Raw genomic sequence first — 15,081 nt, 5'->3', positions numbered from 1 at the left:
TGCTGAACAGTGCTCTGCCCGGCAGACTCACCTTTGGCAACCAAATGCTTCCATTTGTACCTCACTGAGTGGAGGCACACAGAGATCTGTTAAATGTACCTGCCTCCCATTCCTCCACTCCAGAACACTCCAGAAGCAGCAGCAATTCCTTTCCCTCTGCAGCAGCATCTTCCTACCAGTTCTAGGAGCATCAGAGATGATAGAACCCAAGCAAAGTGCAAACCTTCAAGCCTGTGATGGACAGAATCTGCCATCTCTCTGGTTGGAAGCCTTGCTGGTTTGATTACAGCAATCTCTTACCACAGAACTTCTCTGACCCAATAAGCATTTTGCCAAAGAGATCTTCTTGCTAAAGAGGAGCAGAAGTGCTTTGCAGAGAGACTTTCCATCGTGCAGTAAACAAACAACTGTGATTTCTAAAAGGATCTAATGCTTAAAAACCCAATTCAGAGAACTTCCTGCCCCCAATATTGGGTTTTGAAGTTCAGCATATGTTACCAGCAGATGATCTACCTAAAAAGAGATGCTCATCTATTCTTGGATAGAACTCATTATGCTTGGTTATATACAAAGTGTGATCAAATCAGAAAGCTTCTGTGCAAGAGTGACGTCAAGGCCCTTGCGTGATCTCACACAAAGCTCTGATCTGGACTGAAGCATCTTTCAAGCACAGGTCCAGCAGTAGCACCCTTTCACCCACAGCACACCAGGGACTAACCAGCAGGCACCAACTGTGCTTCCGATGCAAAAAGCACGTTCTTGAATACTGAAATAAATTTATGACTTTAGAGACATGATTTAATGCTCACATGTCCTGAGAGAGGGGAGGTGCGGACAAGTATTACCTTCGTTTTATAACTGGGGAGACAGCATCTCTCAGAGGAGCTCAGCATGCAAATTGAGATTAGAATCAGAATACTCTTGGCTCCTGCCTGAGATAAAGTAACAAACCCAGGCTCTGGGTGGGGGGGAACCCCGGAGAAATCAGGAAGCATTTTTCTCCTTTGCTGCAAGGATTCCATATTCTGCTCCAGTGATGAATTACAGTCACATTTACTGCAGCTGCTTCCAGTAGGCCAGGGAAGGAGCATCAATTACCAGCCCAAGAGGAAAAGACTAAATCAATAGTAGAAGGACTCTGCTTACTTTGTGACTGGGTTTTTAATGCCCTGTCCATCCGAGCCGAGTCCATCGCCTTCCTTCCAGCCCATCTTTATTAGCATTTGATAACCTATATTTTCCACAGTCAGTTTGAACTCCTTGTATTCGGAATAATCTGGCTCCCGTCCTTCCTGCAGAGGCACAAAAAGAACTGTTGGTTATTCTTTTCTCTTTGTGGGGCAGAGGAAGGGAAAACCAGCTTCAGCTACTCCAAGTTAGGATGGCTCTGGCAAGCAATTAACCACTAGCACCATTCCCTGCGATTCCAGCTCTGCATCACCACAGAGGAAGAAGCAGGTAAGTGATAAAGCACTGCACGGCCCCAGAACTATCTGCAAGAAGCAGGGAATGCTACTGTGAGATTAAGCCGAGAAATATTTAGCTCCTGAATTCAAAGTTGCTCCCTGGATCAAGCTTCAGATACAGTTCTTATTTAAGCCAGGATCTCCAGGGAACGTCAGACCCCATGCTGGCAACATGGAAACAGCGAGAGGGATGTGCCAGCATCAAGAAGTCCTACAGTTTAGGAAGAATTGGCAGATACTGAAGTGCTTTGCATAAGCTTTTTGTAGGTTTTATATTTTCACTTTACTGCAAACATCTAGATAAAAATCCACATTTTCCTTGCTTGGCATCTGCAACAGGAACAGCCAAACCACAGCGAGTCCAAGAGGCTGGTCTGCAACTGCAGCTAACCCCCAAATCCTGTCCCAGCCGTCTGCTCTTTGCTTTGCTACAGCCATTTACCCCTTGTTTCCTCCAGAAGGAACAGAGCTCCCAGGGTAAGGGCAGAAGTACCCCAAGGCTGTGAGGGAGCTAAGTGCTGTGACAAAGGGCTAAGCACACTTGAGACCTTTCCCTCCCCGCTCAGGACAAGTGTGAAGCACTGCCACCGGTCTGAATTTGGCTGTTTCACCTTCAGTGCCTTGAATGTCTCCATGAATTTCTCCAGCTCGTCAGGTGGAAGAAAGTCTCCAATGAAATGCTTCCCTCTGCCCATCTGGGTCAGCTGCTCAGCCCACTCTGCCCAAGAGAAGAGAAACCAGCAATAAGACAGTGTTCTGACTTGGAATTTCAGAGGGTTTGTGAAGCATAAAGTCTCACAGCAACCCATGGTGATTATCTCCACTCAACAGGCAGGGAAGCCACAGCACAGAGCAGTGAAAAGTGACCCTGCCGCTCCCATGCCAACAATGTGATCTCAGACATCTCCCTCTGGAGGCCTCTGAGCAACCACAGAGTGAGCAAGACATTTACATGCAGCTCCCTACACACCTCGTGTCTTATCCATCTCCATGCGCCGAAGCTGGTGCTCCCATGTCCCCAGCTCACTATCCACCTCTTCATCACTGTCATAGTCATACTGGTGCTCCTGGATTGCCTTTTCCCACATCATCTGCATCTCCTGCATGGCTTGCTTGTGCTTCATGATCATATCATACATCTGCTGCATCTAGAGGAAGAGAAGCAACAGTGCACTCAATGAGAGGGCCACTGCAGGCAGCAGAGTGCCAGAGGGGCACAGAGAGCTCTGCACCAGAGCCTGCACCCACCCCAGCTGCCCTACACACACAGGTTATGACAGCTACAAATCCCCACAGGCAGCGAGTGCTGTTGCTTGATCTGAGCCACACACTTCTCAGGTCAAACAGGAGCATTACGTATTATGTACTGGCTGCTCCAACAGAGGCACCTTGATGTTAACTCTGAGGACCGCTGCCCTCTCCTCATCCCCACACAGCTTAAACATCGCCCTCATGTTCTGGCAAAAGCCAGTTCTGCTCTGGTTCCCCCCAGAATTCCAAGTCTCCACTCCCCTCCTCCCCACTGCTGAAGCAATCTATAACCAGCTGCAGATGTGACACACCAGACGTTATAAGATTTGGGGGTTTAGTTGGGTAGGACAGCAATTGGTGGGTTTAATTCATATTCCCCAAGGTCCTCTCCTGGTTCTGCTGACTGCAGCACCACGACTCTCTGGCATTCAGCACAAATCCTACAGATTTACTTGTGGGCCCCTGTGAAGTTTCTTTGCTGTCTCCACTTCCATTTCCCCACCTAAGCCAGTCATGCTGCAACACAGTATGAATGTGGAAATCAGTTCAGGGCATTACCTCCTGCTGCTCCTTCAGCTGTTTCTTCTGGGCTTCGGAGAGCTCCGTCACACCCACCAAACCAACTGGTTTCCCTTTTTCATAACCAAGACCCTTGAGGTCCTGAACTGCAATAAGCACACGTTAAAAGACTTTCAGAAATGAGACAGCCATTGAGAGCAGTGAACCCACAGCTGAAGAGCCCTCCGTGAGGGTTTACGTTCATTTCATGGTGTCAGCATTAACTGAAGAACAACCACCCCGTAGGGCTTGGGAACCACGGGAGCAAGAATGGTCGCAGATAATTCAACTCATCCTGGTCCAGGCCTCTGCCCAAACCATGTCTCACATCCTCGTGGTCACACTGCACGGCAATGTGCTCCACCATGCTTCAAGAACCATCCATTCCCCTCAAAGGCTTCCTGGTGAAGCCCAGCCTTGTAAAGAATGCTATTAGTTACTCAGCATTAGGTCACCAGCAGACCTGAGCCGGGCAGCGTGTTGCCCAACCTGTACATCAGGTGTCTCCCGAGTCCTACGTAAACAGCAACTTCATTCCAACTAAAAAGCAAACAAGCACATCAGAACAGAGACCTGAGCGTTGTGCTGCTTTTGGAAACTGCTATTCCCCAAGGGAATTGTAGCTTCTAAACTACAGGCCCACAAGCTGCATTGCCACGGACGGTGCCCCTGCTTTCAAGAGGGGGTATGTGACATTTCTTCTTGACAATCCCACTGATGTATCCTCCTTTTTCTGCAGTATCCCCTTTTGGATGCTCCTCCTTTGGAATGACTTTTGCTGGTTTATCGGATAAGCCCTGAAATTAGATAGTAACATTACCTGGGCAGGGCACCTATGGGTTTAAAACGACCACAGAGCACTTGGGAGTTCAAAGGACAAGCAAAGGGAAAGGTGGGGTGGGAGTGGAAGGAAACCTGTCTGGAATTGCAGCACCATGAGGAAAGTAAAAGCGACACTGCTGGTACTGCAAGAGAAATTTATCATGAAGATTGCCTTGCAAAGTTGGTTCAGATCTATCCAGCAACGCTGGCAGCTTCCCTCTCCAGCACCTCAGAGCCAACAATTAAATATTTAAGGGATTAAAAGAAGACACAAACCCACACTTGAAAGGGTGCTGCATTTTTCAATACAAGGCAAGGATGTCTTCCTAATGCCTGCAAAAGCCTCCATCCGAATGCAAGTCCAGACTACAGTTAAATGATGCTTCATTAATTATTCATCATCTATTACTTATGAAGCCTGATAGTAATAAGATCATTGTTCATGACACCAAATGTCCACACAACATGCTCATGAGGCCCCAGGGGTCAGCAGCTCCCTTCCTCCCACTGGCATTCAGGGCAGTGCACCCTCCTCTCCCCTCATGCTTTGGGCTGAGGTCTCCAAGGATGGGAAAGCAGGTTCCTTAACTCCAGGCTCCCAAGGAGAGCAGAAACCAGCACATCCACCCTCCCTCCCTCCCGCAGCTACAGCCTCTGCACATTCACACCAGAGCTGGGAGTCAGCTCTGCAGAAAGAGTTATGTAAAACACTGCAAGAGGTTTTCCAAGGGGAGAGAAGCAAGAAGCTGGGTTACGCTGGGCTTGGGGCCAGGACAGGCCCTTCCAGCTCCCACGAGATAAGAACAACTAGGAAAAGAAACCTTTCTATTGTTGATAAACAGCCCGATTTGTGTCTGGGAGAGCACTGAAGTTTGGAAAGAGTTTTATGGATGCACTATGCCTACGCCACATAAAGAGTCTGGCCCCACATGTTAGGTGAGACTGGGGCACTTCAGCATCAGCCCCAGACAAAGATCCACCCCCCGGGTCAAGGCATGGGAAAGCTTCCTGGGAATGCACGGAGGGAGAGCCTCTGCCCTTCACAGAGGTCAGCAGCTCTCTGCCTCAGCTCTGAGCTGCAGGAACACGCAGGCTAAGAGCCAGGCATGGCTCCAGGGGCCCCACGAGGTGCTGCCTTAACCCAGCACACATATAACCCCCTTAAAGGAGAGAGGTGGGACTGGAGCATCTTCTTTTTCTTCCCAGAAAGCATATGCTATTGCTGCTTCTTGTGCTAAAACCACATCTGCTTTCTCTGACTGCTCTGGTGCTTTCTGCTGAGAGATGCTGAAAGTCATTGCAGAAATTCAGCTCTGGGAGGTATTTTTGGAGGCTGGGCCCCAAAGCAGCACAACACAAGCAAAGTTGACAGAAAAAGCAAAGCTCCACCCCAAGATAGAAAAGTCTCTTTGTAAATAAGATCAGTCAGTGAATTTGCATACAAAAAGATAAGATTTGAAAGTTCCTTACACTGGGCTAGCACCAGGCAAAAGCTGTGTGATAAAGAGTTGCTTCCCAGTCTCATGTTCAGCAGCTCTGGGAAAAATACATTTGTCTCCCTGGAATGACATCAGCTTTGCCTCCAGGGTTAATGGTGCAGTCTATCTGCAGCATTGGCAGGAGCCTACCTGAAGCTTTATCCCTTCCCCACATGCCGGAAGAGGAGCAGTGAATGTCCTTTAAGGACAGCAGGAGAAATCCCAGTGAAGTGCCTGATTTCTTGCTTCGTAGCCTGAAGATCTCACTCAATTAAAACTCATCAGACCCAAAGCAATCCAGCATTAGCTTTCACAGAGTTCTAATGACAGCCTGTAATTCCCCATTAGTCCAGAGCTCCCTAATCCCGGTATCTCTGCTCTGTCCAGCTTTGCAGCTGTGTTAGTCCCTGCAGGATGTATGTAGTTAAGGGGTTTGCTATCAATAAGAGAAGCCTTCTTTCTGTCCAGAAGGGCCACACTTTCTCCTCTCATGATACTGATTTATTACTAAGAGTAGACAGAAAAAGAATCAGAAAAGTCTTCCACTCAACCCGAAACTACCGCAAAGCATAAAGGACTAAAGATGTAGGTACTGAGGTACCAAAGCACCCTGTGCAACTCTAACCTTCCACACGACCCGGGAGGGGGGTCACTGAAATTCTCTTCACCTGCCAGGGTGAAGATGTTAATTCTAAAAAGGGACGAGACCATCTGAACTGCTAAAAACCAAACCCTTCCCCCTGCAGAGCACGAACACCATGGTAAGGGTTGGTTTGTTCTGCCTGGCAAATTGGTTGCTGTCCCTTTCTTCTACTTGACACAAAGCCCTGCAGAAAGTGAGCCTGAACACGAGCATGTCCCTGCCTAATGAAGGGGAGGCTGAAAGAGCCAGGGGAGGTTTCAGCAGGCAGCATGCTGGAACGAGCACACAGACACGCCTGCAGCCCCCCACTCAGAGGGGTATGAAGACAGAACCTGAGGCTTGTTTCGATAGCACCTGGCCAGCTACACCATGGAAGCTTCATTACTGCCTGCAAAACACACACAAGCACTCTAGAGGCACAAGCAGCAATTCAAGGTCAAATGAATCCATCCAGGCTGCTATCTTGTCCTGTACCTACGAGGTGTATAGCCAAGACTTCTGTACAGGGCTGTGATCAGAAGAACCACATAGGAACTTCATCTCCATTTGAAGTGCTGGATTAGGAGATAGAGCCTTTCCTTCCCTCCTGCCCTCTGCAGAGCCACAGACACCACAGCATGTCCCTACACCTTACCCAAGCCTAACAGTAAAAGCTACTGAGCAGCTGCCTCCTCTAAAACCCAGCCAAAGCAGAGAACCCACAGACTTGCTGCAGCAACGAACTGCACAGGCTGCCAACGTGTTGAGAATTACCCGTGGCCTCACCCTGCAACTCAGACAAAGGCTGTTGTCCTTGAGGGACTCCATTTCTGTGTGCAGCTCTACCTGCCCCACACGCACTCATGGGCCACCAGAGAGCCTCTGAGAGCTCCTGAGAAGGGCTTCAACTGGGAGAATTCTCCTCCAGCACTCAAAGAGCTGCACCTCCCGGGTGAGCCTGGCAGGTGAAGAACCAGGAGCATGAGCCTCAGCGCTGGCTGGGAACTGTGAAGCTCATCTGTAATCCAACGAACTGAAATGGGTATAAATTGGAACTGGAAGTTACACTCGTGGCCGCCGGCACTCGGGGAACAGCTATTCCCATTTAGCCTTCTGATCAGCTAGAGGGAGATGGAAGTGCTGCACAAGGATTTATCCTACCACGGGGAATAAGCACAGTTCAGCCTTTGATATTTGTTTCTGACAGACTCTCTTCCTGAAGTGAAAGAGCCCTAACCAGCATAGAGGCTGAGGCTGTAATGAGCTATAGCACAGCAGGGTTTCAGAGATCGCTGGAGAACGATAAGATCCAATCCCTGGTGTCAGCAAGATAAAGTGGTTTATCTGGGTTTCCACCCAGGGGAGAGCTAGCTGCTGGGCCCAGCTGAAAGACAGGGGCTGGCAACCAAGGAGATTACAACGGGAGATAAGACTCACTGGATTTTCTCTTTGCAAAGCCAGCTGTGCTAAGGCAGAACAGTTCTTCAGCACAATGTACAGCCCCACTAACCTGTGAGAGGGGAGGGAGACTCCAGCTGCTGGATAAGCTGTGGCAGAGGCAGTTCAACCTTCTCCTCCTCCGGCCCCCACCTGCTTTTCCGCTTCTTCTTCATAGTGCCTGGAGTAGTTGTAGCTGTCTGATCAGGTGCAGTTGTGGAGGAGGAGGATGGTGAGGGCAAGGATGAGGGCAAGGGCAGGGGCAAAGGCAAAGCTGGTAAGCACATAAGTGACGGGGATGTCTCGGGGCTGCTCTTCCTTTTCTGACTGGGCTCTGCAGGCAAAGGGGCACTTGCAGGGCTGGTCCTGGCCTTCCGGAACTCCTCCAGCTTCTGCTTGTAGTACTTGTAGCCTCTGCTGTTTGGCTCATATAGAAACCTGTGAAGAAGTCAAACCCAGCAAGTTTAGCTCTAGCAGTCCCGTGCAGGGTTGGCCACAGCACAGTTTGTCAGGGCTCTTCTCTCCTGCAGTGCTCTTGCAGAACCAGCCTTCCTCACACTTCCCTGCTCTGCAGCACCATCCTGTGTGTGCATGCACACAATGCAGGGCTCCAAGGGCTTTTGCAAGGTTTCCTTTGGGATGAGGAAGTGCATTTCCCATTCATGAGCTATTTCTGGTGCCAAATAAGCACATGTTACACTTGTGGAAGTGCAAGGTCTTCCCTCAGCGTTCACCTGCCTTCTGGAAGATGATTGGGAAAACTGCAAGTGCTCCACAACATGTCAGGTTGCAGTTCCCAAACATTCAGGTCTCACCAGTGGGAATGCCAAACCACTGCCTGAAGAAACCTAAGAGATGACAGGCCTTTTCATCTATCATTGCACAACACACAGGCAAACTCAAACATGGGCTTGCATCCCTCCAGTTGAGTATCAGCATTAAGGATTGCTTCAGGACCTCACAGAGGGCAGGATGGGGCCCTCCCTATGGCAAACCTGATGAAATCCTAACAGAGGAGAGAGTGTTGAACTTGGCTGTGCTCAGGTGGGATCACAGCAGGATTTTAAAGTAAATCCTGGAAGAGCTCAGCTATCAGCACATCTGCCTAATGCAATCCACAACACAAAGGGAGCACCCCAGAGGGCCCAAAGGCAGCCAATAAAGCACCAAGATATGAGCCACAGAATCAGGCTTGTTGAGCGCCACTTCACTTCCAGGGAACACATCAACTTGTTTGTAAGAGCAGAAAAATGAAACATGGATGAGACCAAAGGGAGGCATTAAACAGCTGTCAGTGGCCACTAAAGAGAGCAATTCACATCTGAAAGGCTGAAAAAGACATTCCAAAGGGGGACCTAACAGTGAAGGAATGCTACCTGCACGTTAGTGGGGATGCTGTGCCCAGGAAATTAATTGGGCAGCAGTGGCTGAGTGGTGGCTGGGGGCCCACTCCAAAACACAGCTACAGGGAGGAGCAGAAAGGTTAGAATCACACTGGTACCTTGCACCAGAAAGCAGGTGAGGAGGGGTGGAAGCTGTACATTGATTTTGGGGAAAGCAAATTGATTTCTCTCTCTTTCCGTGCCTTGATTTAAACTGCGAAGCTTGAGAACGTTCAAGTACCAGTGCTACAGAAGTGCACTGTCCTCGTGACTTCAGACTTATCACAAGCTTGGCTTCTATTTCCCCTTAAAAAAGAGCCCCCCAACATTCCAGTGAGCAGCAGGTTTCTTCCTTACCTGAAAGCATGGTTCTCTCTGTTGTTCTGCAAGGCAATCGCTTCCATCTCTGGCCCCCCGGCTGCTATGAACCTGGCCAGTTTCTCTGCAGAGTTCCTTATCTCTTCGTCGTCTGGGGGTGAAACTTTAAGCAGGCTGTCAGTACTGGGCCCAACTCACACAAGCAACAGTCAAAGCCTATCTGGTCTAAGAACCCCAAGAGCAGAATAAGGGCAAAAGGTCGAGTTTAAGTTTTAGAAATATTACATATCAACAGTCATAAGAGTTCAGAGCACAAAAAGCATCACTTTGCAATGACTTTGTAACCAGGGGAGTGCCCATTGACACAGCAGCTGCTGCTGGGCCCGGGGCGAGATGAGAGCAGATTAACACACAAACCAGCTCTTGTGCCCAAAGGTGGACCCTTGTTTCTCTCTGCTGCAGAGGACGGCTGCTTCTGTCCTGTGCAGGGTTACACCTCAGCACTCACAATTATTTCTAGTTAAAGACTTTGCCACTGAAGCCCCCAGGAGCAATGGGAAAGCCTTAGAAAAAGTGGCAAACCTGTACCTACTGTCACCACACCTCTGCTCGTCACCTGAGGGGAGGCTTGTAGGACAGAGGAAATTCTCCATGGAAGGGTCCCAATCCTCACCTGGAAAAGGTGGCTACTGCAGCCCTCATCCAAAGGCACAGAGAAGCTCTGCCCATTAATATTTCAAGCATATTTAATGTTTATAAGGAGCCAGGCAAACATGTTATTTAGCCATGACAGCCTTATATACCATTTGCTACCTGCACAGTACCAGTGCCAGTACTCCAGTGTGCTGGCACAGGACCAGGAGGCAGAAGACATGATTATAAGCCATGGCCAAGTCATAACCTTTCCTTGCTTCAATATTCCACACCTGTAAAGCATGGATAAGACTGCTTAGCTTCCAAGCTGCTGGATCAGTTGGCTGATATTGGTAGCAAGCTCTTTCAGCCTGCAGTCTATTAAACCATGATTTCAGGTGTGAACTCCTCAGCATGACAGCTGAATTGCAGGAAGACTCCTTTCCACAGAAAAGGAAGCTGACACAGAGAGGCTGAGGGACTTGCCAGGGCCACGTGGAAGGCCTGAAACAGAGGTTGGACTGGAATTGATAAATGCCTGGCCCACAGACCACACTTCACCCACTCAATAGTGGTGTCTCACCACAGTTAACCAGATCCCACTGCTCACACACCTAAGTGTTGGCAGCTCAGCCACTTCTGCTGTTTTCCCACCTGAAAACAGGCCCTTACATGCGAGGATTTATGTCCCAAGCAGAAAAGCAAAGCTTCAGAGAAGGAAACAACAGCAGAAGTGGGGATTATGGTCAACAAACCAACCATTTTCATTTATGATAAATCGAACAAGAATATCTTGAGACAAGCCACTTTTCCTAACTGCATTTTCAGGGCTGAAACTTTCCAGAACACACACACTGGAGAATCATTTTAGTTCACTTGAAGTATTTCTGAGAAGTAGAAGGAAAATCTCTTCCAAGAGCCCTTCACACACAGCATGGGACAGGATGCTGTGGGCTTGGGAAACAACTGGTTTTGGCACCAGTTTCAATGCCATCATGGTGATGTCTGATCATCACCTCTTGGAATTCGACTGACAGCCAAATCTCCACTCCAAGTGTCTCCAGCACAGCCCCAACAAGCAGTTACAGGGAGTGAAGATGACAAATTGAACCTGTGCAATTCATACTCTGCAGATCCCACTCAATTACCTTTCTGAAAAGAGGGTGGCCGAAAATTTTGTTTCTCTTTTCTTATCTCTGCCACTTTCTTTCTGTAGTAAAGGAATTCTCTGCTGTTCTTATCATGCAAAAACCTGGGGTGGAGATGGAGGGAAAAAACATCAGCATCAGCAACCACAAGACAAATATTGATACTCCAGGATATAAACAGCCCAAACCCAAATAAATGCAAATCAATTACTCAGGACACACTGAAAATGCGGGTTACAAGACCTTCAGCACGTGTAAATACACAGCTCTCACCTAAGGACTCGCATCCAAATTCTGTGTGTCACTTGAAGGGAAAGAAAGAAGTTTCTTCTGATCAAGCAGGGAATTCTCTGTCCCCAGCCACACAGTGGCAGAGGGGACAGAACCAGGCCTGAGATCAAGGCCACATCCCATGTGCTGGACATTCACCAGGCACAGCCAGACCCCCTCGGCTGTGCCCTGCTCTGGCTGATCTGCCTCCTCAGCACCATCACAGCCTCACTTCCTGCCTCAGTTTCCCCAGCTGTGACTAAACAAACCAATTACTCATAACTTAGCCACTCTACCCACGAGGCTCTTTTCCTCCTACAAAGAGAGAGGGTTGTGCTTTGGAAGACAAGAGTTGCAATGACCACACTTACAAAAAGGCTGGTTTATCCTTGTAGCTCTCCATAGCGACCTTCTCTAACCGTGGTCCCCCTTCAGCCACGAACCTAGCCAGCTTTTCCACCAGTGCCCGGGTGTCCGCATCCTCTGGGGGTAAAACTTTAAGCAGCTGTCAGTACTGGGGTTCAACTCACACACCAAACAGGCAACAGGTACATTACTTCTAAGAACCACGGAGGCAGACAAAAGTAGAACGGGAATGGGAAGAGAAAGGATGAAATGGGGGATCCAGTCTTACACAGCTGCACAACTTACAACCCCCAGCTTACTGTCAGCCTCCTCTAGCAGGAAGTTCATGTTATGTCTACCTAAGCCTTCAGTTTGGATCCCACAGTTCAGGGTACAACTTGAACTGCAACATTTGCTTCTGACAATTCTAGTCTGTACCAAATGCAATGGGGAGGAACAGGGATTTGGCTTTAACCACCACGTTACTCATCATTAGACTCCAGTTCCCGACACATGGCTCTGTACCCAGCCACCGGAGGCAGACTGAGCAGCTGGAGCATGTGGCTCTTCCTGCTGGCAATGCCCATGTCTCAGCTCTTGCTTGGAGGGAATCCCACCAGAGAGGAGAGCTCAGCCTCCAAGAAATTGTATTTTGGCTTCTGTGCCAAGGCAGAAATGCACCAACATTGACAGTGGTAAAAGCGGATGCGGGATAGATCCAGTGGGAACTAAACACAGGCTCTTGTCTAGACAACACTACATTGGGGAGGGCACTGAGCGAAGAGCACATGGGAGAAGAGTTGTCCACACTGGGCTAGATCTGAACCCATAGTCTTTGAATTAAGGGTCCATAATCCATCTTTGCTCACTGCAGCCACATTCCTGCAGTGCATTTCATGCTTAAGCTCACACTTGCCAGGCTGATGTTCTTAGAAATCCCACCAGAAAAGGCTGGATATGGTTTTGTAACCACATAGAATGAAATAAATGAGGACACAAGGCTCAGTGTGACTTATTTAGCAACTCCAATCTCATTTTATACTTGATTAATACACACAAATGAAACTCAGATTATTAAGCAAATCTGCCCCTGGGCTTCCTGGCCTGGGTTAGCCAGATCAAGTTGGTTATTTAAGTGCTGCAAGATTCCTCACTGCTTTTCTATCTTGCTTCAGGACCTGAAGGGGAGATTTGCTAATGAAACTTTGGAAAGAGGCAGAAACTCTGATTTCCGTTCTGTGCCTCCCATGTCATCCTATCGCTTAACACACACAACTTCCCTCCTCTGCACAATCACTCCCAAATTCTTCGTTTTCTATCATTAGAAAAGCTAAGGCTCCATTTTCAAGCCTTCCATCTGTGTATTGTCTAGAGGTCAGCACTAGACATAATAAATGCCAGTTATACCAAAGCAGACTTCTGATGATGAGCTCCATCAGGAGTAAAACATCTTTGGTCTCTACAGGTTATTTTCACAGAGCTGGTGAAGCACTTGCCCTGGTAACTCAGAGAAAACATACCTTTCTAGGCACAAACCCAGTCTAACTATGGCAAATGATCCCCCTCCCGCCCCAGGCTCGGGCTGGGTCGGGAACACCTCCCAGCATTCAGTCCTCAGCTTTGGAGGAGCCCCCCAGCATTAAGTGCTGTCATTCCCATGTCATGATGCAGGAGTCAGCACAGAGGAACTGTGCTGGGAAGACCAAGCCACAGCATAAGGAAAAACCACCCTCTGCTGAAGGAATGTTGTTCCCACACTCCACCCCTCGCACTAGGGTGAGCTGCACCCCAAACCAGGCAGAGCACAAGGTGTCATTTACCTTTAATTTCCAACCACTGCTCATAATCTTCCTCCTCATCCTCATCGGGCGACTGAAAGACACTGTGGCGGGTGGCGCCTGGGCTCTGTTTGGGCTGGGAGGAGCTCCGTGCTTGGTGCAGCATGCTGCTCAGGACCTGCCCGGCCCGCTTCCCAAACAGCCCAGGCTTCTTCCCAGCATGTACTGCTGAAGCAGTTGCCAAGTTCTTAGAACTCGGGGGAGTTTCTTAGAAAAGAATGAGGGGAAAATAATTCCTGCACATCCTTTAAGCTCAGGTTACAAACAACATCTCAGGCAGTGACAGAGCTGCAACAGGCCGTTATTTTCAGAGTGAGTGAAAGACACTGGTAAAAGCTGCAGGATGAAATGAAAGCTGGGATGAGTTTTTACACAGTGAGGGTCAAGCCAGCAGTGCTGCTGCTTTAAAGCAGCCAGAGAGTGGGCAAACCTCCCTATCACATCTCTGTAAGCCAAATCTGAAGGGGTCATGGCTGCTTTAGAACTTACTGCCACTAGTAACCGCTCATAGCAGGGATTTAAAGTGAACATACATGGAGGCAGCTCACACAAAGCTGGTATCATCAGGAGAAGGAGGGCCTCCCGTTGCTCAGAAGCCGACCTACCCGTAGTTGACTTTTCCTTCTGCAGCTTGAGAAACTGCTGGAGGAAACTGCCATCATTCACAAACTTGTTGGAAACACAGGCTTCGCTCTCAGTCCCGTCATCTCTGAGTGGAAGAAGAGAAGTAGGTGACGGTGCTCACCATCCTCCCCAGCCCCCCTCAAAGAGAAACCACCAGCCACCACCAACCTCCCTCACCTAACGTGGAGAGGACGACAAACTGCCCCGAAGCAGAGACCCGTCCAGCTTGCTGCCTACAGCACTTACCCACACTCTCCACCTGGCTTAGTTACCACTGTGTTGAAACAGGATTGCTACTTGCTCCTGCTTCCATGAACCTGAACCCGCGGGAAGCGTTTAACTGCCAACTGCTCTGACTCTCTGGGCTCACGGGGGTAAGAGAGAGAAAAACGGGAAGCAGAAAGAAAACGTAATAATACCCTATTAAAACCACGACCGCTGCTAGCACGCACACCCCCGTTCTCGCCTGGCTGGATCGACCGACGTACAAGCAGCCCCTTCCAACCCTTACTCGATCCCCAGCCTCAGCTCTCTCACTATTCACCCCCAAGAGCAAGAGCTTTGCAGAGCTTCTCTCTTCAGTTTCCTCTCTCAAACGTGCCCGTTTCGTGCAGCAAAGCTCGCAGCTACAACGCCGCCATCCCCACGTACTCTCCGAGCAGAGGGATGCCCGGGCAGCTCTGCCTCGCCTGCTGCTCAAGCCTGGCCTCGATTTCCCTCTTTTTCTGCGCTATCAGCTCCTCCTGGTGCAGAAGATTCACGTTTGTCTTGGCGGATTTCGACTGCGCGACCCCAAACCACCGGCTCGCCTTCCCTGGGGGAGGAGGGGGAGCAGAGTGAGCGCCGAGGGGCTGCGGACCCCGGGGCACCGCAGCGCCGGTGGGGGGGG

At 49.4% G+C, this 15,081-nt stretch overlaps 1 protein-coding gene across 1 annotated transcript in view; it reads right to left on the bottom strand.

The window, feature by feature from the left end:
* Window positions 1–15,006, bottom strand: part of SUGP1 (SURP and G patch domain containing 1) — a gene marked incomplete at its 5' end in the record, with an annotated part of 16,088 nt that extends 1,082 nt beyond the window's left edge. Inside the window, 11 exons of the mRNA XM_010011818.1 lie at window positions 1,147–1,292; window positions 2,078–2,184; window positions 2,437–2,614; window positions 3,276–3,382; window positions 7,708–8,072; window positions 9,374–9,497; window positions 11,116–11,219; window positions 11,757–11,880; window positions 13,551–13,775; window positions 14,174–14,277; window positions 14,844–15,006. Of these exons, the coding sequence (XP_010010120.1) occupies window positions 1,147–1,292; window positions 2,078–2,184; window positions 2,437–2,614; window positions 3,276–3,382; window positions 7,708–8,072; window positions 9,374–9,497; window positions 11,116–11,219; window positions 11,757–11,880; window positions 13,551–13,775; window positions 14,174–14,277; window positions 14,844–15,006 (1,747 nt within the window). The remainder of the gene's footprint in view (window positions 1–1,146; window positions 1,293–2,077; window positions 2,185–2,436; window positions 2,615–3,275; window positions 3,383–7,707; window positions 8,073–9,373; window positions 9,498–11,115; window positions 11,220–11,756; window positions 11,881–13,550; window positions 13,776–14,173; window positions 14,278–14,843) is intronic.
* Between the last annotated feature and the right edge of the window lie 75 nt (window positions 15,007–15,081).

This window comes from Nestor notabilis, unplaced genomic scaffold, assembly GCF_000696875.1.
Source record: "Nestor notabilis isolate BGI_N333 unplaced genomic scaffold, ASM69687v1 scaffold28243, whole genome shotgun sequence".
Taxonomy (NCBI): domain Eukaryota; kingdom Metazoa; phylum Chordata; class Aves; order Psittaciformes; family Psittacidae; genus Nestor; species Nestor notabilis.
The sequence above is the reverse complement of the archived record's forward strand: the minus strand, read 5'-3'. Positions and strand labels throughout refer to the sequence as shown.